We start from the raw sequence: 23,087 nt of genomic DNA on the forward strand, positions 1-23,087 counted from the left end.
GGGGTTGAAAGCGGGCCGCTCCGCCCCGTCCCCCTCCCAGACCAGCAGAGGCAGCAGCCGGAGCAGCCGCAGCCTGCGCCCTCTCCCGCCCGCCCGCCCTCCGCCCGCCCGCCCGCCCTCCGCCGCCCTCCACCCGCCCCGGGGTCTCTTTCCCCCTTCCTCCTCCTCCTCCTCCACCCCCCCCTTCCTCCTCCGCCCGCCCGCGGGGCCCCCCTCGCCTTCCCGCCCGCCCCTATTGTTCCGCCCCCGGCCTCCCGCCCTTCCCCTTCCCGCCCGCTCCCCTTTTCCCCTCAGTCGCCTCGCGCCTGCAGGTAAGCTTCAAGATTCTCCCTCCGCCCGCGGCTACAGTTCTATTTCTATTCTTGCCATCTTTCTTAGCGGTCTCCGGTCCTCGTCACGAGCCCCGACCTCGCGTAGTCCCGCGTGAGCGCCTACCTCCTCACTCTGCTTGGCCGGCCATTCACGCGAGGCCCTGGCTCCGGCGAGGCCTACTAGGCCTCGCGAAAGGCCTTCCCCCTCCCCCCCTCCCCCCCCCCCCCCGCTTTTTCCCGGTGGCGGCTGCGCAGGAGTCAAGGAGGGCGCGCGCGCGGTAGGGGGGGGCGGCGGTGGATTTGTTGGTTGAGGCGGGTGAGGGGAGGCGATGGCCGGCTTGCTGGCCGGGCGGGTGAGCGCGGCTCCCCGCGGGGGTCAGGCGCTGGCGCAGCCACACGAGGAGGCGCTACTAGTCCGGCTCCTCCCCCTGGATCGCAGCGCCCCCCCCCGACCGAACCGTTTATTTTTTTTCCCGTCTTTTCTAGTGGAGGGATAGGGGGGTGCATTTTTTGAGTGGAAAATGCTTGGATGACCAAGGGGAGGGGGGCTGTGGAGTTAAAGAAAGGGTAGACGGGCTCCCAGTTACCGAGTTATGCAGGACGTTCTCTCGAGGTAACGAATTTTGAAATTACAAAATGCCGCTATAGACCCAGACCGAGCTATTTATAGGAGAAGGGGTAATGGACTGCAGGATTAACAGCTGGATTCCTGGGATTGGGTACACTGACGTTGACCTAGTCAGGAGAGAAATATGACAGGGATTTCTTGGATGATTTGGAGTTGGAAATGCACCTTTGTTTCTTACCTCAAGAAATGGCTTCAAATAGGTTTTCAATTTTCTTGCCTTTTCGAACTTACATTTATTGTGGTATTTGTAACGTGCTTCCTATTATGTGAGTGGGGATAAGGAATTAAACTGCCAAATTTTTACCATGTCTTACTGAAAAAAGAAAGTTTTCTGCACAGACTTAACTCTCTCTCCCCGTTCCCCCCCTCACCCCCAGCACTATTGTTTTTCCTTGAGTGAAAAGTGTTGAATTCTGGGATTTTGCCAGTAATTAATTACATTCTGGAAATGGGGGGATGAAGTGCTTTGGGGATGCCTCAGTCACTTACTTGAGGTAGCCATAGGGCAGCTTGCCATATACAGAATGGTCTGGCAGCCACTTAAACAGTTTAAATACTTAGAATATGGGCTTTGTGTTAGAGCAAAGTTAAAACGGTGGCTGGTTTTGTGAAGGGGGAAGACTGGCTGTAGGAGAGAGATCACTGATGTTGTTTTGAAGGGATGGATACTAAAAATGTCACTGGAGAAATTTCACAACTTTGGGAAGAGCCACTCTTAGGGCCTAAAGAGGTGTTGTAGGCTAAGGTATATCCAAAAACATTCTTTCTACACGTGATCAATTATTCTAAAGCAGAAATGTTAGGAACATTGCTTTAGAGGATACGTGGGGAAAGGGCCTCAGTAGGAAAGGCTCGTTACTGCTGTTTAAAACAACTACACAATAAATTTTTAGCAGTACCAGTTTTAATTTCGATTGTTTCCTTTGGAAGAAAATATAAGATTTAATAGATTTGAATGAAGACTTGAGTGGTAACAGAGGTTAACACAGAAGCAAGGAAAATTTTCAGATCTTGAGTGACTATCAAGCTAGGTTGGGAAAAGAGGACTCAGGCTGCACTTAATGTATTGAGTCATTTCCCAAAGGGGAATATGGAACCCAGCCTGCAATAGAAGGCATTTCAGATGCCTTTTTCAATGAGGTTTTTGATGTAAATCTTTAAAAAATTATTTGGTGGCATCTATTGACATTCAGAATTTTAATGTGAGATGCCTCTCATCAATTTCTTTACCTAGAAATTGCTGCCAGTAAGAACGTTTACATGTGTCCTCTCTAGCTTTCAACCCAAGAAGCTTCCTAACAGGGAAGCAAAAGGTCATTGCCCTGAGTGTAGTTGGTTAGTTTGAGGTTTGCCCTCATGATTTCCAGGTGTTTCTGTATTCTCTTGAAGCTTATTCTGCTGAAGGACAACTGGTGCACGTTCAGCAGTTCCCTTAGAACCATTGCCAATTGAAGGAATCTTTCACATCCTGAGAGTCAGCGGAAACCATACCGTTAATGAGAGCAGACTGGAAAGTTGCCTTCCATACTTTGTAACAGAACCTGAGCTGTTAATGCAGTTGTGCTGGATGTATATAAGCCTGCCAACTGATAGACTGTCATTTAAGGAAACGAGTTCATTAGAAAATATTGATAATGGTTAAAGTAAGTTTCTGTTGTTTTCCTACTCTGATTTTTGTCATGTTTTCATTTCAGTTTTTGACTTTCACCCCCACCAGTGACCAAAGACTTGACCACTCAAAGTCCAGCTCCTCAGAACACTGCTCGACATGGACACCGGTGTGATTGAAGGTGGATTAAATGTCACTCTCACCATCCGGCTACTTATGCATGGAAAGGTATGCACCAGCTTGGGAAATTGGGTCATAGTAACTGCTAGGGGAGGGGCCAGGAAGAGAGGGCATGGATCTCGGAGCTCATCAGATTAGCACTGTGGGGTGTCTGGCTTTAGAACTCTTCTCTAGCGGAGTAGATGAGAGTGTAGTGGGAAAACGAACAGACTTTACTAGGAAGCGCCACTGAGCAGGAAAGGCTTAACCAGAGGCCAGAGCCAAAGACTGTCTCATACCTGGATGATAAGTTTTTGTCATGGATGTTGCTATAGCTTGTGATAGGTAGATTTCCCCTGCCCAAACAATTTTGGGGTAACTTTAAGGTGGGGTGATATATTTGGTATTTTAAAAAAGGATTTATATTAAAGATAGCATTTAATTACTCCATTATTTCTTCACAGTTCTTCGATAGCTTTGCTTATATTTTGAGCAAAGAAAATAATAAGCCTGTCCATTCCCTTTCCCAATAAATCTTAGTTTTTCCATTGCTTTGGACTGTTAAAAATAACTTTTTGTGATAATGAACGCTTCAGATTTCCTCATATTTGACACTAATTTTCTCCATTGCAGGAAGTTGGCAGTATCATCGGGAAGGTAAGACATCACTTCAACTCTAATTACTATTTAGTCAGCCTGCGTTTAAATAGCAGTTGGAACTCACTCTTGACTTTTCCTCTTACAGAAAGGAGAATCAGTTAAGAAGATGCGTGAGGAGGTGAGTTATTGTGGATGGGGGGGTTAAGGGACTGTTAACTTGGGAAGTAAAAAAACCTTTAAAACAAAAGCAAAAAAAAATTTAATGAGAGATTAGAAGGGGGAATTTTTTTTTTGGCCGTGCGGCATGTGGGATCTTAATTCTCCGACCGGAGATCAAACCTGCGCCTGCTTCAGTGAAAGCGCAGAGTCTTAACCACTGGACCCCCAGGGAAGTCCCAGAAGGGAGGAGATCTTTTTCTCTCTCTCTCTTTTTTTTTTTTTTTTTTTTTTAGATTTATTTATTTTATTTTTGGCTGGGTTGGGTCTTCGTTGCGACGAGCGGGGGCCACTCTTTGTTGCGGTGCACGGGCCTCTCATTGTGGTGGCTTCTCTTGTTGCGGAGCACAGGCTCCAGGCAGGTGGGCCCCAGCAGCTGTGACACGCGGGCTCAGCAGTTCTGGCTCATGGGCTCCAGAGCCGCAGGCCCAGTAGTTATGGCATACGGGCTCAGCTGCTCCACGGCATGTGGGATCCACCTGGACCAGGGCTCGAACCCGTGTCCCGTGCATTGGCAGGCAGATTCTTAACTACTGTGCTACCAGGGAAGCCTGAGGGGGAGATCTTAATAGGAGAAGCTTGTATTTTTCTGGCGCAGTTATTTGTAATGACAAATAGTATGCTGGGAAATGTAATTTTAGGAAGTCTCAGTTCATTCAAGACTTAAAGCAGCTTCTGTAGTTTATGTTTGAGGACAAATATGGAGCAGTATTTGAAGTGATGTCGATATTGCCTTGTGTCAGAATCATGTATACAGGCAGCTTCTTTCCCATCTTATTTAAGAGGGATTATATATTTGTGTGTGTGTGTGTGTGTGTGTATGCTCAGATCTTTTTCTCTTTAACCTTTTGGCTCTGTTTCCTATCCAGAGTGGTGCACGTATCAACATCTCAGAAGGGAATTGTCCTGAGAGGATTATCACTTTGGCTGGACCCACTAATGCCATCTTCAAAGCCTTTGCTATGATCATTGACAAACTGGAAGAGGTTTGTTGTTCCCTGCCCCTCATTCTTTATTTTTAAGTGCTTCTAGATAGTTTAATGATTTCTAAGGGCTTTTAAAATTCAAGGACAGACTAGATCATAAAACTCCATAAATGGGTTCTTTGCTCCCATTCATCATCCCCCAAATTGGACCATTTGTAATTAAAAAAAGATGTCACTTTAATCGGTAGAAAAATACAGTTGTCCCTTGAACAACACGAGTTTGAAGTGTGCAGGTCTACTTGTACTTAATTTTTTTTTTTTTTTCAATAAATACGTACTACACAATACGTATTGTAGAACTACACAATCAGAGGTTGCTTGAATCTGTGGATGCAGAACTGCGGATAAGTTAAGTTATACATGGACTTCTGACTGGGGTGGGGTGTCGGCACCCCTAACCCCCAACTGTAGTTGGAGTGCTCACTTTGGCAGCACATAAACTACAATTGGAATGATACAGAGAAGATTGGCGTGGCCTCTGTGTAAGGATGACATGCACATTTGTGAAGCATTCCCTATTTTCCAGTTATAAAATAAGTAATGGGAGGTTAACTTTGTTTGGTGGCAAACGGTTACTACACTTACTGTGCTGATCATCTTGTAATGTATTTAAATGTCAAATCACTATGTTGTACATCTGAAACCTAAATAGTGTATATTGACTATACTTGAATAAAAGAGCCCCCAGAAAAACCCCCAAATAGTTTGACTCTTATCAGGGACTCTAAAAAATGTGTGAAAAACCAGCATCTTTTATTTCTTAACCAGCAGTTTTGAAGGTATGCCACCACTGTGTTGGTAATTATGTCCCCTAATTCATAGTTGAGTGGACTAAATTAACATGCTTTCGTTAGGAGCCCTTCTGAACACTAATATACTCCATAAATACAGGTATCTCCCAACCCTGGCTGCAGTTATATATTTAAAAAAAAATCAATCTGGTAACTGTGTCTATACTATACTTGAGCTATACTTGGAGGGAGGGAATGCGTTTTATAAGTGATCAGAAGCAAAATATCAATACCAGAGATTTTCTGACTGAAGGAAGTTTTTTTTTTTTTTTTTTTAAATAATTAACTGGTTTCAACCTTATAATGCTGAACAACCATTGCCCTAGGTCCAGTCTTCAGCTTCCTCCCACTTCTGCAGTAATAGTGCTAATCATGCAATTGACATTGCAGGCAGAGGAGAGCTTCAGGGCTGCTGCTTGATGCCTTAATGGTGCCTGAAATCTTATCCTTGCCAAGATCAGAAATGTTATCCTTTGATCTGCAAGACCCTGCTAATCCAGAGCTTGTAGCTTTAAAAAAGTTCAGAAAATCTAGCGACTTCCCTGGTGGTCCAGTGGCTAAGACTCTGAGCTCTCAGCGCCAGGGGACCCGGTTCAATCCCTGATCAGGGAACTAGATCCCACATGCTGCACCAGAGAGCCTGCGTGCCACAACTAAGACCCGGTGCAGCCAAATAAATATTTTTTTAAAAAATTCAGAAAATCTATTCATACTTTCAACAAATAAGAAGCATGTTCTTGACTTTAGGGGCTTATGTTTGAGGAGTTCCCAGGTCTAGCTACTACATAGAGATTAGGCTAAAACCATTTAATCCTCAGAAGGCTAAATTTAACTAGTTTAAAGCCATGACTTTCAGATGCAGCATATTGTAACGGGAAAGACTACGGGCTTTGGAACCAATACAGTCCTTTAGTTTAAAATCTACAGCTTTTTAGATGTGATTGGGGTAGGTACTTAGCCTCCATTTCATTATCTGTACAATGGTAATATTACCAAGAAATTAAGACAAGGATAAATGGAAGTACAGTATTTAATCTTTATGTAGTTTTCTAAGAGAATTGAATTTGTTTTTTGTTTTGTTTTTTTTTTGCGGTACACGGGCCTCTCACCGTTGTGGCCTCTCCCCATTGCGGAGCACAGGCTCCGGACGTGCAGGCCCAGCGGCCATGGCTCACAGGCCCAGCCGCTCTGCGGCATGTGGGATCTTCCTGGACCAGGGCACGAACCCATGTCCCCTGCATCGGCAGGCGGACTCTCAACCACTGCGCCACCAGGGAAGCCCAGTTACTTGAATTTGGATTGCGTTGTTCTATCTCTTAATATTTAATTTTGTCTTCTACTGAGAAAACTCTTTAATTTTCAAAGTAAGTTTTCTCTCTACCAAGAACACTTCCGGTGTGAAGGAAAATATATTTAGGGCTAAACCTGAGGACGTTTGTAGGCCATTTTATCTTTTCAGAAATAGGGTTTTGGGGGGAGGCAATATTTGAACCTTTGTTGATGCAGATTGTGACATAATATGTCCCTTGTAAGGTTCTTTCATGGCAGTTATGGGTTCCCAGGGATCTGTTTAAACTTTTATATTCTTCTGATGTTTTGACTAATTTCTTGTTGTAGGACATCAGCAGCTCTATGACCAATAGCACAGCTGCCAGTAGACCCCCAGTCACTCTGAGGCTGGTGGTCCCTGCTAGTCAGTGTGGCTCTCTCATTGGGAAAGGTGGTTGCAAGATCAAGGAAATACGTGAGGTTGGTAACTTGTGCTCATTTTCTTTTTGAAATGTAAATTATTCTAAATGTGCTTCTTCTATTAGCCTTTACTATGTCTAGGAAAAGTTTGTGTTCATTGAGATGAAGATTTTTATTAAAGTAATAGTCCTAGAAGACTGTAATTTGCTTGATATATGTGTATATATATATTTTATATTCCATATATTTCAACAACAATAAATCAGAAAAGTTAACCAGAATTTCCACCTATTGCATATGACCCATTGGCAACTTTTCCATGAGACTACGTTATCTTTTTTTAATGTTTAAAGAGCTTACAATTTGATTGATAATAATATCAAATGTTTTTCTTGGCCAAATCCCTAAATAGCAAGGGGAAAATGAAGGTGTATTAGGATGTAGTTGTAATTCTCCCTTTTAAATTATGGAAGTTACATGAAATTATGGAAGCTTTTAATTATATCTGGGAGTTATTGAATTGGATGTTGGAATGAAATTTGAATGGCTCCTAAAGGAAAACTAATTGTAGTTTTTGGGAGCCTTTTGTACATGCCATGTGAGCAGGGATTTTGATTTTGTTCATTGATGTATTCCAAGTACCTGGGGTGGTACCTGGCACATATAGCATGGGCTTGATATAAACATTTGTTAAATAAGAGAACGAAAGGTGGGTGATATTTGTGGGTATTTTGTTTGATGGCCTACAGAGCTATCATTAGCTGAGAGGAAACTGTCTAGAGGGACCTTTTTCTTGAGACCAGGTTAAATTTAGGCTGTTATTCAGCCTTATTTTCAGCTTTCAGAGGATAATTTATAACTGATTAAACAGTCTTATCTGGAATAAGGGAAGAGTGGGAAGGGAGGATAAAAAGGGTAAGATAGGAGATGGGATAAGTGTCTACTGAGCTTTAGATTCTTAAGATTTCTGCTGGGAGATACTGAAGAGTGTGAGCTGTTTTCTCTGATTTTTAAATTTTTTTTATCCCCAAAGAGTACAGGGGCTCAGGTCCAGGTGGCAGGGGATATGCTCCCCAACTCAACTGAGCGGGCCATCACTATTGCTGGCATTCCGCAGTCCATCATTGAGTGTGTGAAACAGATCTGCGTGGTCATGTTGGAGGTAAGCCCTCAGGCTCATGCTGAGAATGGGGGGAGGGTGATTTAGGGAGACAGACTGATCTATATTTAGTAAGACTAGAATTAGGTGAGGCTGTTAGAAGCCTCCAGTGGGGGTGGGGAAGAGGTTCCCTGAGTTCATATTTTCCTTCCCCCAGCTTTGACTTTTCTTATAGTGCAAGCAAAAATAGAAACTAAGCAGTGGTGATCATTTGGTTTACAGCGATTTTAGCAGAGTTGGTAGGGGAAGATTCACTACTAGGAATGAGTGGACAAAAGATGTATCTGGGTTCCTGAGAAGCTAAGTTAAATTGCCTTTCAGATTACAATATTTTAGCTACGTGCAACTTTGATATATTCTTTAAATTAATTTCTGATGAGGCAGGATTATATTCAGAATGCTGTATATATAAAAAAAATGTATCCATAATGGTTTTTCTGAATGACTTATGAGGTTCTGGTGGATGCTATTCAATTAACAAGAATAGCAAAATTAAGGGGAAGTAAACCTTTTTAGAATTGTCATAGGGAGTTGGTCCCATATTGGTGAGAAAGGAAAGTAGAATTTTCAAGTAGAGTTTAGGAAAATATTGATTGAGCCTTTGAACTATTTATGGACAGTTCTGTATTATCCTAGGTGCAACATTTGGGAGTTTTATTTCCTATTTTGTCTTTATTTCCTATTCAGGCCAAAATGTAGGATCTTAATTACCAACTCAAACGTACATATGTACACATACAGGTTTTTCGTGTTAATTAGACTTATTTGAACACATGGAAATAATGCCTAAATTATTACAGGGGCATCTGCCTTGATGAGAATTAGTGTGAGCTCTGTAGTCCACGGACCATCTTACTGCTTTAAAGGCAAATAACTGCAGATGATTTGAGATTAGATCTAGCCAGAGACAGCGTTGGTAGGTGAGGGAATGGAAATAATACAGTTTTTAATTTAACTGACCTGTGTGAGCTTAAGCCACACAGCTGAAGCAGCTTTGAAACCTTATCTCTTTTTGTTTTTTTCCCCTCTGACTCTCTCCCAGTCCCCCCCGAAGGGCGTGACCATCCCGTACCGGCCCAAGCCGTCCAGTTCTCCAGTCATCTTTGCAGGTGGTCAGGTAAGAAATTTTTTATTGGTGGGCTAAGGTGAACAAGGATTATGTTTGAAATGTCAAAACTTTGCCAGCAGCACACCAGGCCACTCTGCATGCTTGCTGAAACCTGTACTCTGGCCATAATTTGACCTGCTTTCAGTTTTATTTATTTTTTGTACTGGAGAAAGCTATGAATGCTATCTTATTTAATTTTTAGCAGGCAATGGGAGTTTTGTAGGCACTCGGAAGAGGTAATTTACTTAGTAATTTAAGGTGGGTTGGGTTAGAAGAACGGGTTAAATTGCCTTGGTGTCACTACTTCTTTCCCTACCCCACCCCATCCCATGTTTTTTCATGTGTGGGGTGTTCTTTAGAGGTCTGAATAAAGGTAGCAAAGAGTTGGACCTCTGAAAGAGATTCTTGGATGGTGGTCTCAAATTGGGGGTCCTGAAATTGAGTGTCCTACAAACTTCCCCTTCTCCCCATCTCACCTCCCCTACTCCTACCCCTTCACTCCCAAACTCCAGTGTGTTGTCCCCGGGCTCTTAACCTCATAAACACTGGTTTGAACCCACATGGCATAACAAATCAGCTGGGGTAAGGGTTCAGTGTCTAAGAATAGAAGGGGGAGAGCATGTTGGGCTGTGTGGGTCTGTGACCTTTGGTGTTAGAGTAAGAACACCAAAGCACCCCTTTGACCTCTCCTCCTTCACCCACCTAAACTCTGGATCCTTGGCACGTGGTTTATTCTGAATTTAGATTTTTATGACAAAGGGCACTGATTAGCACCATGGTTTTATGCTTTTTGGTTAGTATTTGAGGAGTAGGTAGGTTTTTAAAATATTGAGGTTCAGGCTGAAATAGTGACCTTGATTTTGGTAGCTGCCTAAACAAGTATAGTGCTCAAGGTGCCTTTTCCTACATGGGGCTGACCTGTTAAAAGCACAGATATTCAACTAGTTCCATCTTATATTTGAACTGGAGAAGCACTTAAAGTCCATCTCATTCATATTCTATTGAGTTGTCATAAAACTGAATAAGTTTTGGGGGACTTAGTTTGTCTTGTAGTTCTGGAAGCGTTCACAAGAAATTAATCATATCATAGTTTAGTACCTTGCTTTTAACACTAGCCTTGTACAAACTGGTTTGGTCAGAGGGCTCTCCATGAGTCTGGATAGTTAGGCAGGATATACAGGCCCAGAGTCAGTGTAGCAGGGAGGTTTAGTTCTAGGAGTTTTCCCTTCTACCCTGGAACTACAAGTTCCTACTCTTCTGGATTCTTCCACTCCCACTTGGGATTATCTAGAGTCCATACTGCACAGCAGCAGTCCTCTCCATTTACAAGTCTTCCTTCATTTCCCTTTCCTTCCCTCCCCTTCCCACCCACCCCTTCTTACCTCTTTGCTTTCCTTCCCTCCCTCCCCTTTATTCAATTGACCACCCTCTAAAAACTTGCAGCTTCTTCTTCCATGAGTGGCCCTTCTTGGATTATTCCCATGGGCCTTTTTAAATGGACCAGTTCATGCAGTGTCCACAGATGGACCTGTGTCTTTTGTTCCTCTGTGACAAAGTGGGCTCTGTAGGGGTTCAATTTAATCGCACACTGACCAGGAGCTGGCATCAGCTCGTTGCCCCACCCCTTCATTCTGACTGAAAATAGCCCAATTGTGCAGTGTGAAATCTGCCACCATAGGTAACTTTTTTTTTTAATTCACTGATTGCAGCTCGTTTCAAATTGTGTTGTGAGCTCCTTTTTAAAGGAAAAGAAAAAATTAAACAACTTTTTTTGTGTGAATTTCATGCTGGTGACAAGGTGCCGGATTGACAGCCCTGGAGACTGAAATCCTCTATTTATCCACAGGACAGGTACAGCACAGGCAGCGACAGTGCGAGCTTTCCCCACACCACCCCGTCCATGTGCCTCAACCCTGACCTGGAGGGACCACCTCTAGAGGTGAGAGGGGATGTTCAGTCTCCAAGGCTCACTCAATCCTTCCGCCTCAGCCGAGACTGCCAACACGCGGGGGGCCAGTGGCGCTGGTGATTTTTGTGCTGTGGACACCACCTGTCCACGGGGACCTGGACTGACCCCCCCCACCTCATTTCACACAGGCTGCGTAGCCCACCAGATGGTAACACCAACTCTCTTTTTTTTTTCCTTTTTTTTCCTTTTTTTGTTCAACCCCTTTTCCCTGTCTCCTACTCCTCCTACCCCATTTTCACCTTCCCACCCCAACCTGGGTGCACTTTTGGGGGTACTGGCCACTGTGATGTGAGAAGCCTCACATCCTGTGAACCAGCTGCTCCTTCCTTCCCCTCCCTTCCCGATTCTCCTTGTCCCCACCCCATTGCCCTGAAGACCCAGCTCCCTTTTTGGGAGGTTATGGTGTGGGGGGAGGAGGGTGTAGTGGGAGCTGCAAGTGCCTTTTATGGAGGGGAGGTGGGAGAAGGCAGGACTTAGAACACAGTGATTTTTTTGTGTGGGTATGTTCCTATGGTCAGCTCCCTAGTGCTAGGGACCCAGCTAGCTTCCAGTGCACTTAAGGTCTTTAGGCAGATGTAGAGAAAAATAAGATAGGAAAAGGGAAGTGTTTCAAAACATGCCATGTAGGTTTGTGCAGATAAAAATCATTCATGTCACCATGATTGGTAGAAGGGTTGGGGTGGCTGAGGAAAGACCGTTTTCCTTCTAGGCTATCTTGTACACAGGGAGAAGGAAGGGGGCTTGGGCAGTCGAGGCATTGTTTAATCCCACTTCCCACGTTTTCATTAAGAAACAGATGTGTTATTTTGTCTTTGATTGCAGGGAACATGGCTCCCTTTATAGGCATCCCGGAATAAGCCATCATATTAGGGTTTAAAGAAGGCCAACAGGTCTGACTGTATTTGTGAGATACTATCTACTGCCTCAACCCCTGGCCTCCCTATTCTCTAGTTCAACTCTGGCTTCCTGGCTAGTTGAAATCTGTCTTTTTCCCCCCACTGGGTGGCTGTCCGTGATTGGTTTTTAATAGGAACTGTTTTCCTCCTTTTGTAGGCCTATACCATTCAAGGACAGTATGCCATTCCACAGCCAGATGTAAGTTTTGTTTTCACTTCTTGTTTTGAAAAGTTCCTTCTCCCGTCCAAAATTGTCTCTTTTCTCCATGTAGGCAGGAGTGAGTTGGGTCTTAAACATTTGCAGTATTGTTTTCCTCACAAGGTGAACTCCATATTTTGGCCCTTAAATGATCTTTAATCAGGACATAGTAGCACCTTGTTTTTGCCATTTAATCCCTGGAAATTATAATCTGGCAGATTATTAGATTCTGCTTTCTCCCATGTTCCAGATTACTCTAAAAGAGAAATGTTCCACGGTATACTGTCATTTGTTATCCCAGGGCACAGCTTAAATTGACAGTGGGCTGTGCATCTCTGCTTGGAGTCCTTTCCATGGCGGGGGATGGGAGGTGGGAGGTTGGCTTTGCCCTTGTGTACTCCTCAGTCTGAGGTGACAGTTTAAAAAGCATCTGGAGGGGTGGGGAAAGGGGTTTGTTTACACAGGGAGGGGTAGGAAGCTGAATGTTTGGGAATTCAACTCAGTAAAACCTTCTTTGTCACTAAAAACTCCAACTTAAAAAGTGCTGGTATTTAGACTTCAAGGGCATTTCTTTCTGCACTTATCCTCTATCCTTACTAACTCTTTCAGGTGCTGAGCTTTAGATTTGGGAAGTTAAGATTGGCTCTTGGTTAGCGATAGCCCCCAGGAGGGGAAGTAGACTTGAAGAGGGATGGTTTTACAATAGCCAGGACAGTTTATATAGATGAAGAAAAATAGCTGTAGAAATCATGGGGTGGGGGTGTGCTAAACCCACTTTGGTTTCACCTTAATCTCTCTCCTCCTTGCAGTTTCCCTGCCCCCTCATCTCCTTCCCTCCTCCCAGTACTGACAGAACCCTGCATGGTGTGTTTTCCCTAGCACCACTGCACAGTTTGTTTTCCTAGCCTGTCTGTGCTTGTCCCTGGGGCAACTGTTGCAATGGCTGCAAACACCTTCATTAAATAGCCCACAGGGGGATGGTTGTCAGGCGGGTGCTGCTGCTTGTCTTTTCACACACCCCAAATGCGCTCATTCTCTTTGTACTGACACCCTTTCTATTTCTAACCCTTACCTTCTTGTTGTGCCCATCCCCAGGATGGTGATACCAGCCCCATATCTTACCCTCTGTCATAGTTTGAGTAGTAGCCAACTTTGGGGATCAGGAGCTCTGCATTTTCAAATTTGAATGTGCTTGAGCCCTGACTGTTTTGCTCTTCTAATGCCAACCTCTTCTGTTTCCTTCCTGCAGTTGACCAAGCTGCACCAGTTGGCAATGCAACAGTCTCATTTTCCCATGACGCATGGCAACACCGGATTCAGTGGTATGGATACCTCAGTGTTTATTTCTGTAAGGTGTAGTACAAGACAGAGGCCAGCCCCAAGGTCTCAGTTTGACATCTGTTTAAAACAAACTTCATTACCCAGCATCCTGCTGGTTTAAACTTGCCTGTTTTCTATGGCTAAACCAAAGGAGGTAATGTGTTTGTTAACTTGGTTTTCATTTGGGGTGAGTTATTCTAAAAGAGAAAAAAGGCCCTGGAAGGTTTGGGGTGAGGTCTGGGGATGCTTGTCAGGCAAAGGGTAGGCTGATATTTCTTCTAACCCATCCTCGCTGCTGCCCCTTTGATCTGATTGGCACCCCCTTTCTCTCCACCAGCTGTTCATAGACCTGGGTAGAAACAATCCATTTGTGCCAAATTGTGTAGTGGTTTTTGTTTCTGTTTTGTTTTGTTTTGTTTTTTTGGGCTTTTTTTATATATATAAGGAATAACTTGTCCGATAGGGTTAGGATGAGACCACCAAACTCATTTTCACTTGTATCTTAACAGGCATTGAATCCAGCTCTCCAGAGGTGAAAGGCTATTGGGGTAATGATTAAAAAAAAAATCTGTAGTATTCTACTGTTATATTAATAAACTGGTGGGAGTCTTGTTTCACTGCCCATGACATACCAGCAGAACATGCACATGGCAGAAAGGAGCTGAGAGAGCAAAGCGGGGGTGGGCCTGGTATCCCTGAGGGTCCCTTGATGGATCTGGCCTACCCCCTTCTAAAAATGCTGAGTTTTAGCAGCCACAGCTGAGAGCAAGACTAGACTTGTGAGTTAGCCAGCTGGTCTGGTCTAGTCCAGGTGTCAGATGGGTATGGGTGTTTGCTGATAGGAGTTTTTTTTCTTTTTCTTTGGAAAACAAAACCCAGAACAAATTATTGAGCAAAAGACAGGGAATAAATCTGGAGAAATGAACTTCCCACACCTTACTGCCATCTCATTCTCACTGACCTTCAAGTTTAGGCTAGGGGTAAGGGTGTGTTAGGAGGGTGTTAATCTGATATAGGTATATTTAAAGCAACTCTGCATGTGTGCCAAAAGTCCATGGTACCCAATAACAGGCATGATATTGGCGCTGGTGATAGCATCAGGTGAGATAAAATTGGAACACAACAGCAGGAAATCCAACCAGAAAAGGGGAGAAGTGCAGAAGTACTTGTTTAGATTTTGGTCCTGAGAATTGAGGATACCACATTCCCTTGCCCCTTGGCTTCCATCCCCTTACACCCTAATAGGCTGGGCTTTGCAGGAAATGTCATGAAATCAGCCTCTTCTGTGTGTACAGAGGAACCTTTCCAGCATTATTTCTACACCCCTCTCCCCTCTTTCCTCCTTGGAGGCTTCCAAGTTAGTGATGAATCCCAACAGCCAATGCTGGGTTTCCAGTTCGTTTTTCTTCTGTTAGGTTAATGTACAAATCAGTGGGAGTTTGTATGCTGTGCATTGAACTTCTTTGCTCTCTTCTGTCTTTTAGCAGGTTTGGATGCATCTGCTCAGACTACTTCTCATGAACTCACCATTCCAAACGATGTAAGTATATGGTTGGGTTGCATGGGGTGAAAATAAGAGAATTGGTTTTCAAGAATAGAGGTCTTTTCAACGGCATCATGCCACTCTTAAGAAAATGGGGTTGTAGACACCAAATTAAATTCTTAAAACTATATAAAATCTCAAGTAAAAACTGGAGGAAATTGATGAGCCAGAAAGAAGCTTTTTGTCTCAAATAGAAATTCCCATTTGCCTTTGTTTCTTGACTCAGTGGTCCTTGGATGTTCTGTCTGTACTATCCCAACGTGGTAGTCACTAACCACGTGTAGCTGTTGAGAATAATAATTCAATTTCTCAATCTTACTGGCCACACTTCATGTGTTTAGTTATCACGTTATTAGTGTCTACAGTATTGGACAGTGCAAATGTTGGCCAATTTTTTACTTTTTCCCAAGGCAAAAGCATTAGAAATTAGCCAGAATTCTTGTCACGATGGTGAAGTAGGAATCATGGCAGGATGAGTTATGGCATCTTTTTTACCAAAAACAGAATATACTTTTATCTTTATCCCTATCTCTGGTTAGCTAGTTTTATCATCACGTTTGCTCTGCTTTATTTTGTCTTTGGAGTTAGTACTCTGAGGAAATGAGCTAATGCTCGTAGGAGTCATTCAGCTTAGAGTTGGCTCTGACCTGTAGTGATCAGACAGAAGAATAGGGCAAGAGTTGAGATATAATCTATAACTCAGTTTTTAAAATCAGGAGTGTATGAGTAGAATGTGTAGGATGCAGATAGTTTCCACTGTCATGTTTGTGGACCCAAGCTGTAGAAGCCTGAGGAGTGGGTGGAATTCTTGGACCTAACCATGCAACTCTTAATTTGGTATGCCTTGTTGTCTTTCTCCCTTAAGTTGATTGGCTGCATAATCGGGCGTCAAGGCGCCAAAATCAATGAGATCCGTCAGATGTCTGGGGCGCAGATCAAAATTGCGAACCCAGTGGAAGGATCTACTGATAGGCAGGTTACCATCACTGGATCTGCTGCCAGCATTAGCCTGGCTCAATATCTAATCAATGTCAGGTAAGTGTTCCCTGTCTTTTGTGTTATTCATGCCAGCATAAGTAATGTATGTGTTGGGGGAAGTTACACTGTTAATGTAAAGTGTGGGATTCTTTGGGGGATGGAAATGGGAAGGGTAGAGATGGCAAAAGAAAAAGTTAAAAGTCTAGCTCTACTTTTCACCCATCCTTAGTGTAGCAGAAAAAGAAACCAGTTTGTAATAAGTTTGCATGGGGTTGGGGGACGGGGAATAGATTGTTTGCATTTGACTTTTTGATGGTTTTGGGAGTGGAAGGTATGGAGCATGTCTTCACCAGTAGGACTGCTCTGGCTGGAGCACCGACTTAAAACCAAATGTGGGTCTTGCTGTAGATGTCATATAGACTAATACTTCACTAATGGGGTTTAGGCTCCAAAGCACCCTTAATTGAAATAAGGATAATGAAGTTATGTGACAGCAAGACAGTTTTTTGGAGGCAGTCATTACCGTTTATTCTGAAAACATCCATTTTTCTCAAGTTGCCAGTGTGTTCCATTGTTCAGAGCTTGTGGAAAAGGAGAGGTACAGGTATTGGATGTTTCAGAAATGCTTAGTATTTTCCTTTCCCCCACAATCTCATCTCATCTCTTAATGACTTTCTGAGATTTTACTTTTTTTATCCAAACGTAGCTAATGTTAATACACACAGTTGTAGCAGGACTATTCACAGTCCAATGGGTATCCTACAAGGCATTTATATTACTTGCTTTCTCAGCACATGTGCTTAAGTCATGTTCTTAATTGCTTACTAACATCTTAAACCAGTGTTAGCAGCTCATTCCCCAAGGGACTTAGCTATCCCTTTTATGTAGACTTTTACCTAGTTGTTATTTACCTCTGTCACAATTCTTTGGTCTCTGTTGTCCATAAAAAATTTATGGGTTCCTGAATCTAGTGCAAGGGAAAGGAATTCGTAAGTATGGGATCTATTTTTTGCCATGCTTATGTAGATCAGGTATTTATTCCATGGTCTTTTATCCCCTGGTTAAGAATTCATCAGATCCCCAGTAGTGGTTCTGACTTTTGCCTATGTCTTTTGATGCCTTGAGGTATTTTCTAGTCTTTATGTAGAAAAGACTTTCCTATGTCTAGATCTGCTTTCTTCTTCAGCTACCAGGATGTCAGATTCTTACTGTTCAGACTGAAATGGTAGTTAATTTTGCATGGAGACTGTTTGCAAAGGTTTGTTTCCTTGTTTCTAATGGGGGTGGTGGGTTGTTAAGAGGAAAGAATCGTGTTCTTGGAAGCTGGAAACCAAGCGATTTTTCTTCTGCTTGGGTAGACCTGCCCTCAATGTTGTCAGATAGTGCTTCCACGTAACCTGCTTGCCTGACCCCTGTACTAGGTCAGTGGCTAAGTTGTAAGGAAGCAGAACGTGGTCCACCTTTGTTTCCTGATTTTAGTCACTCTTTTCAGGATCATCCTTTTTAATGAAACTGTCCAAGCTATGGATTTGGGTCAAAACTTTTTAAAGCTTCATTTAACACCAAGCAAGGACTATGTGTGCACGCAGCTAACTCTTCACTTTCTCATATTGGCCCAGTTTGAACGCAGAAAGCAAACTGGTTTTATTATGAATACTAGGTAAAGAAAGAGTTCTCTGTTTTCAGTAATGGACCCTGAGCATTTCTACTGATTTTGGCACCTTTTTTATGGATTGCAACTGTCCTTGGATTTAGGTAAACAAAATGGAGTCTCGAGAGGAGCCTCCCTGCCTTTGAAGAGTTAATCTTTAGCCGTAGGTTGTCCAACAGACTTCAGCAAATGCCTGCAGTTCTGCTATAGACACATGCAGGCATTTGGGAGCTACAGGTCGTTACTGTGATTTAGAGCTTATTTTAGGAGTAGCAGTGGTAGTTTTACTTTATTAAACTGAACTTTTCAGCAGTGCTTAAAGTTTCTCTCTTCCAGTTTTCTAAGGTCTATATGAGAAGTACAGTCAGTTAAAAACAAAGGGCCTTTTTTTCTCTCCCACCTCATCACCAGAAATGAGGCTTTATTTTATCTATGCTTCTGTTCTCAGCATTTTTCATTGAAAATGCTACAGTCTTTGAAGTCTGAAATGAGTGACCTACTTTAGGCTCTTGTCCCGTTCCATCCTGACATATTTGGTTAGTTTGCTGTGGCGGTAGAAGCAAATTTTTTTTTTTTTTTTAGAAGCAAATTTTAATATCAGTTACAGAAAAAACAATTCTGTGCATTAGTATCCCAAAGCTGCTCAAGTGATTGGTGGGTGAAACATTTGTTCTTGTTTGGAGATGGATGGGTACTCTTTCATTTTCTGCTTGAAATCGTTCTTTTCTGTCTTCTGGGTTGGATCAGTGTGTCAGGTAATATGGAAGTGTGTGATTTTTCTCAGTCTGTCAGCTTTTTCTTCACCATAGCAGTTTTAAATAGCATTGTGGAATGGAATTTGGCAAAGTATACATTTTTAGAGGGTGGGACACAGAATAAAAGACAGCTTGTCATAAGTTGATATTAAGTCTTCCTAATTGGCAACCAGAGGCACTTACTGATAACTGAAGCGGATTTTGTCCTGTACTTTTCCCTTTTGTGCTCTTCCCTTCCACCCACCCTTTTTTTTTTTGTTCCTTTTTTTCCTCTGTTACAGTTTAGAAAACGCTAAACCCTCCTCCCAGGCAGCCTCCGTCACGATCCCTGATCACCTCAGCATCAACCTCTCTCAACCCTCCACCCCTTCTTCTTCTTCTTCCTCCTCCACCACCACCCCCTCGCTCGCCACAGCGGGGACCTCCGACGCACCCTCCAGCCTCCCCAACCCTCTTCCGACCGCCCCTTGTGTCTCCAGTCTGCTTGGCATGAAACCCATCCCTCTCCTGGCTCTAAATGTTGTGTCTGCTGCTAAGGGTGCCGGGGCTTCAGCTACCACCACCACCACCTCTGCCGTGCCATGTGTAACTAACAAACTGAAAAGCGAGAAACAGAGATTCTCTCCCTACTGATTGCATATATCTTGGGGCACCCCCTCAAGTATTTGTTTTTGTTTTTGTTTTTGTTTTCCCTTTGTTAACATTGGTGAGAACCAAACTATTGTGAGCTTGTGACCGTTTCCTTTTTACTGTTTTGGGGGATAACAGGGTGGGGGCAGGGGCAATGGTAAACTGTTTAGGTTTAGGCCGTTTCTGCTTGAGTGCCTGTTTCAGAGTCTGACTTGTTGAATTCTCTATCTAGAGCCACAGTTCTTGCTCTTCTTTCTCATTCTGTTACTTTTTGTAGCTTTATTCTGCCTTGCAATATAACAATGTTTTAGGCTCTGTGTTAATGAATAAAAGCTTCTCCATTAACCTTTTTTTTTTTTTTTTCATGGTTATCAGCCAGCCTTCTTGGCCAGATTTGTGTTTCTAGCTGTAATAAAGTTGCCACAGTAAGAACCTTAGTTGACTGTGCTGTGAAGGAAAGAAGTTATTTCTTTACCCAGAATGGGGAGGCAAGTTGGGAAAAGTCTAATAAAGTTTGCCGGCTTCTGTCTGCATTCCTCTGAACTAGTATTACCCCTCTCCCTGTGACATTGGATAAATCTTGAACAACCAATGGGTGACATTGCCTCAGATTTGGCAGGATTCTGTCCAGTTATCCTAAGTCAACCCTGATTATTCAACCAGGTCCCTTTACCCTTCTATTCCCCGCCTACCTTTGTCTCCCCACCAACCCCATCATAATTAGAGGATTAAAGACCTAGATTTGGAAGGGACCTTTAAGATCAACTGTAACTCTTTGATTCACCTTATCAGATTAAAGAAATAGATGCTCTGGGAGACTTTAAATTTGCAGATCACATGAGTGAGTAGTCAGGACTAGCAATTTGTGCTTTACATTTACTCAGTCTTCTAAGATTGTGCTTGATCTCCCTGAAGCCTCATTCTTTTTCGTATCCCAAGATCTCTCTCCATAAAAGAGTAGAAATGCCGTAGGTAAAATGGTGGAAGGGCTCTGATAGTTTCCACTCAGCCTGAATGCATATTGCCAGGGTAATGAAAGTATGATGCTCTTCCCAGGGACTTAGAAAACCAGTGTGGAGATTTCTTTCCTGGTGACCTTTTCCCATATCCCCTTTGGCTTACATTGTTTAAAAAACAAACAACAACAAAAAACCTAATTATATTGCAATATATTAACTTCTGGTTTCGTGGTCCCTCAATCTCATGCTGGGGCTGTGAATTAGTGTTACGCGTCCCAAGTCTGCCTGAAGGACTAGGGGGGCAAATTTCATTGTCCGGATAGGGTTTTTCTTGTTGGTTGCTAGATGCTCCTTTATCATGTGGTCCAGCTTTCCTTAGTAAGCTCTTTTTATATCTTGCTGATACCATCTCCCCCAGAAACCTGGTTTTTATTTTATCTAGTTCTTGATTTTAGAAGGCCTCTTTACCTAATGAGTACTCCCTAAAGGATTGCTTGGAAGGAAGTCAGATGTTTTAAGGGCTCACCAAAATCACCACATCCAAAGGTACTTCTTGGTGCTCGATTTTTTAGTAGCTTACAGCTCCCCCATGTGGTCCTTCTATTCCTGGAGTCCTTAACACAGTATTTCTGGTTGGGTTTTCCCTTCTTACCCCCTCTCCCTGCCACCCCCAATTCCTGCCCAGGCTGTGTATAAATTCTGGACTGTTCTTTTTGGTGCCAGAGTGCCACCACCTTCTTACGTGAACTTAGGTTTTTTTTAGGTCCTAGATCTAAACTGTTTGCAGCAGCTCCTTTCCTCAACCTTCAGTTCCCACTAAACTCTTTGATTCAGGGTCTGTTGTTTACGTTGCTCTAAATCATCCCATTTTGGGGTTGGCAAGAATCTACCCCCTTTAAGAACTATTTTCCTTTATGCTGAGGTCACAGTAGCATTTCTGACTTGAAACTAAATGCAGTTTGTAGTTGAAGGACCTATTTCCTGCCCTTCCCCCACCCCCTCTGCCCCTGCCTTCCTGGCCAGTTTTTGGATATGCGTTATTCTGGAAGAGATGCTACATGCTGTCTTGACACGAGTGCCAGTAAATTTAAAATCTTTATGAAATAAAGTTATAAACTCAGGCTTCCCTGCTGGTCCAGTGGTTAAAACTCCACGTTTCCACTGCAGGGGTGTGGGTTCGATCCCTGGTCGGGGAAGTTCTGCATGCCAGGAGGTACAGCCAAAAAAAAAAAAAAAAAAAAAAAGTTATAAACTGAGACTGGGTCTTACACATTTAGTTCTGTTCAAAATGGGAGCTAAGTCCTGCTGGCTACCTAATATCAGTGAAGCAGGCTGATAGCCGAACATCTAAAGACTTTTCCTTCAAAGCCCAAAATTGGATTCCAGGACCTCAAATAGTCTATTTGAAACAGGCATTGTAGCCAGGTATATTTGGATGGAGAATTTGGCTTAACAGGACCACAAATTGGGGAGCTTCTAGAGTGAGCTAGGGAGTTGCTAAAAACATTGTTTTGACTTCCACTTAGTCTTGAAAACTAGGCCTAAAAACTATAGGTTGGGTATAATTCTTGACCCATACTTAACACTTGCTGCTCCCTCTTTAACATGCCTTAGTGTTTAAAAACTCAAGCATCTCTTAATAGTAATAGTCTTCACATTGATGGAGAGACCTGGGACTGTTCTATTAGTAGCTTGGGAGAAGCTAAAAAATAAGCTGGGCAGTAAAGAAAGTTTCTGTATATTACGACCCTCTGAGGCTTTAGTGTGTGTGTGTGTGTGTGTGGTGTATTTTCAGAGAGTGCTTAACATCTCCCACAAAGATTCTATAGAGCATAGTTTGAAGGATACCCACAATTAATAACCAAGGTCCTCAATTTCCCTTGGTTGTGAGGTAACTTGCCTCAGGAAGCTTGGATTGCAGGGGTTATAGGACCATGGTACTGATTAATCCAAAAAGTCTTTAAAATGTCTCCCTTGATAACTGAAGCAGATTATGTACTTCTTCACATCTCATCAGCCAGGCTAAAAGTTTTGGAGGTGAGGTACTGCTGGGCACTCAGAAAACTAACTTCGAGTTTTTTTTTGTGTGTGTGTTACAGGCTTTCCTCGGAGACGGGTGGCATGGGGAGCAGCTAGAACAATGCAGATTCATCCATAATCCCTTTCTGCTGTTCACCACCACCCATGATCCATCTGTGTAGTTTCTGAACAGTCAGCGATTCCAGGTTTTAAATAGTTTGTAAATTTTCAGTTTCTACACACTTTATCCACTCGTGATTTTTTAATTAAAGCGTTTTAATTCCTTTCTCTGTTCAGCTGTTAATGCTGAGATCCATATTTAGTTTTATAAGCTTCTCCCTGTTTTTTTTTGTTTTGTTTTTTTTGGGTTTTTTTTGGCTCATGAAATTTTTTTGTTTGTCATGGAAATGTAAGAGTGGAATATTAATACATTTCAGTTTAGTTCTGTAATGTCAGGAATTTTTCAAAAAAATTAAAAGATGGACTGGAGCTTTTTCTTTGTGAATAGAAACTGGATGCCACAGTGATTTCATGTGGGTTTTGTTCCTGGTGTCTTGCTGTTATTTTTGCACCTTTTATCCGTCAAAGGACACGGACCCTGCTTGGGTTTTGAATGTAAGCCTTTATTCCAGTGAAGATGTTTTCTTCTGTTTTACCACTCCCATCTTTTTCTGTAGCCCTTGAGCCTGCATTGCAGAGTGACCTTAATAGCTATAGCAAGCTGGCTGTGCCCTTGGTCCAAAAGATGGGGGGGGTTATATTTTCCTAAGATTTGTCTGCAAAGTGTAAGCAAGCACTTCAACTGGGTGGGTGGGGAGGGATACACATGCATACACATGGAAGCAGCTGAATGTGTGTCTCACTGGGATTCAGGTTGCTGGGAATGCCTATACTCTTGTCCAGACTTAAAAC

At 43.0% G+C, this 23,087-nt stretch overlaps 1 protein-coding gene and 1 non-coding gene across 19 annotated transcripts; both read left to right on the forward strand.

The window, feature by feature from the left end:
* The first annotated feature begins 185 nt into the window (after window positions 1-185).
* PCBP2 (poly(rC) binding protein 2) lies at window positions 186-22,702 on the forward strand. Of its 18 annotated transcripts, none has more exons than XM_022572033.3 (15): window positions 186-311; window positions 2,634-2,776; window positions 3,341-3,364; window positions 3,453-3,485; window positions 4,393-4,509; window positions 6,918-7,049; window positions 8,023-8,151; window positions 9,191-9,265; window positions 11,103-11,195; window positions 12,279-12,320; window positions 13,570-13,642; window positions 14,150-14,188; window positions 15,125-15,180; window positions 16,049-16,218; window positions 22,256-22,702. In XM_022572033.3, the coding sequence occupies exons 2-15, from the start codon at window positions 2,708-2,710 to the stop codon at window positions 22,290-22,292; spliced, it is 1,089 nt and encodes a 362-aa protein (XP_022427741.1). In that variant the 5' UTR covers window positions 186-311; window positions 2,634-2,707; the 3' UTR covers window positions 22,293-22,702. The 18 variants fall into 18 exon arrangements, with proteins under 18 accessions (XP_022427741.1, XP_089776924.1, XP_089776922.1 ...); XM_089920798.1 differs by having other exon boundaries at window positions 15,128-15,180; XM_089920796.1 differs by having other exon boundaries at window positions 8,023-8,150; window positions 9,178-9,265.
* On the forward strand, window positions 4,926-5,032 carry LOC115803526 (U6 spliceosomal RNA). The gene has a single exon (XR_004024267.1). It is a non-coding gene; the product is annotated as a U6 spliceosomal RNA (small nuclear RNA).
* Window positions 22,703-23,087: the final 385 nt, after the last annotated feature.

Source organism: Delphinapterus leucas, chromosome 11, assembly GCF_059928025.1.
Source record: "Delphinapterus leucas isolate spDelLeu-1000000601 "Yukka" chromosome 11, BTC_Dleu_Yukka2, whole genome shotgun sequence".
Classification (NCBI taxonomy): domain Eukaryota; kingdom Metazoa; phylum Chordata; class Mammalia; order Artiodactyla; family Monodontidae; genus Delphinapterus; species Delphinapterus leucas.

Bases quoted from the DNA above. Each gene is read 5' to 3' on its own strand.
- PCBP2 (XM_089920787.1), top strand. From the start codon at position 2,708: ATGGACACCGGTGTGATTGAAGGTGGATTAAATGTCACTCTCACCATC. The intron at 2,777-3,340 runs GTATGCACCAGC...TCTCCATTGCAG, and splicing joins GGCTACTTATGCATGGAAAG to GAAGTTGGCAGTATCATCGG. The intron at 8,151-9,177 runs GGTAAGCCCTCA...TTTTTCCCCTCT, and splicing joins ATCTGCGTGGTCATGTTGGA to GACTCTCTCCCAGTCCCCCC.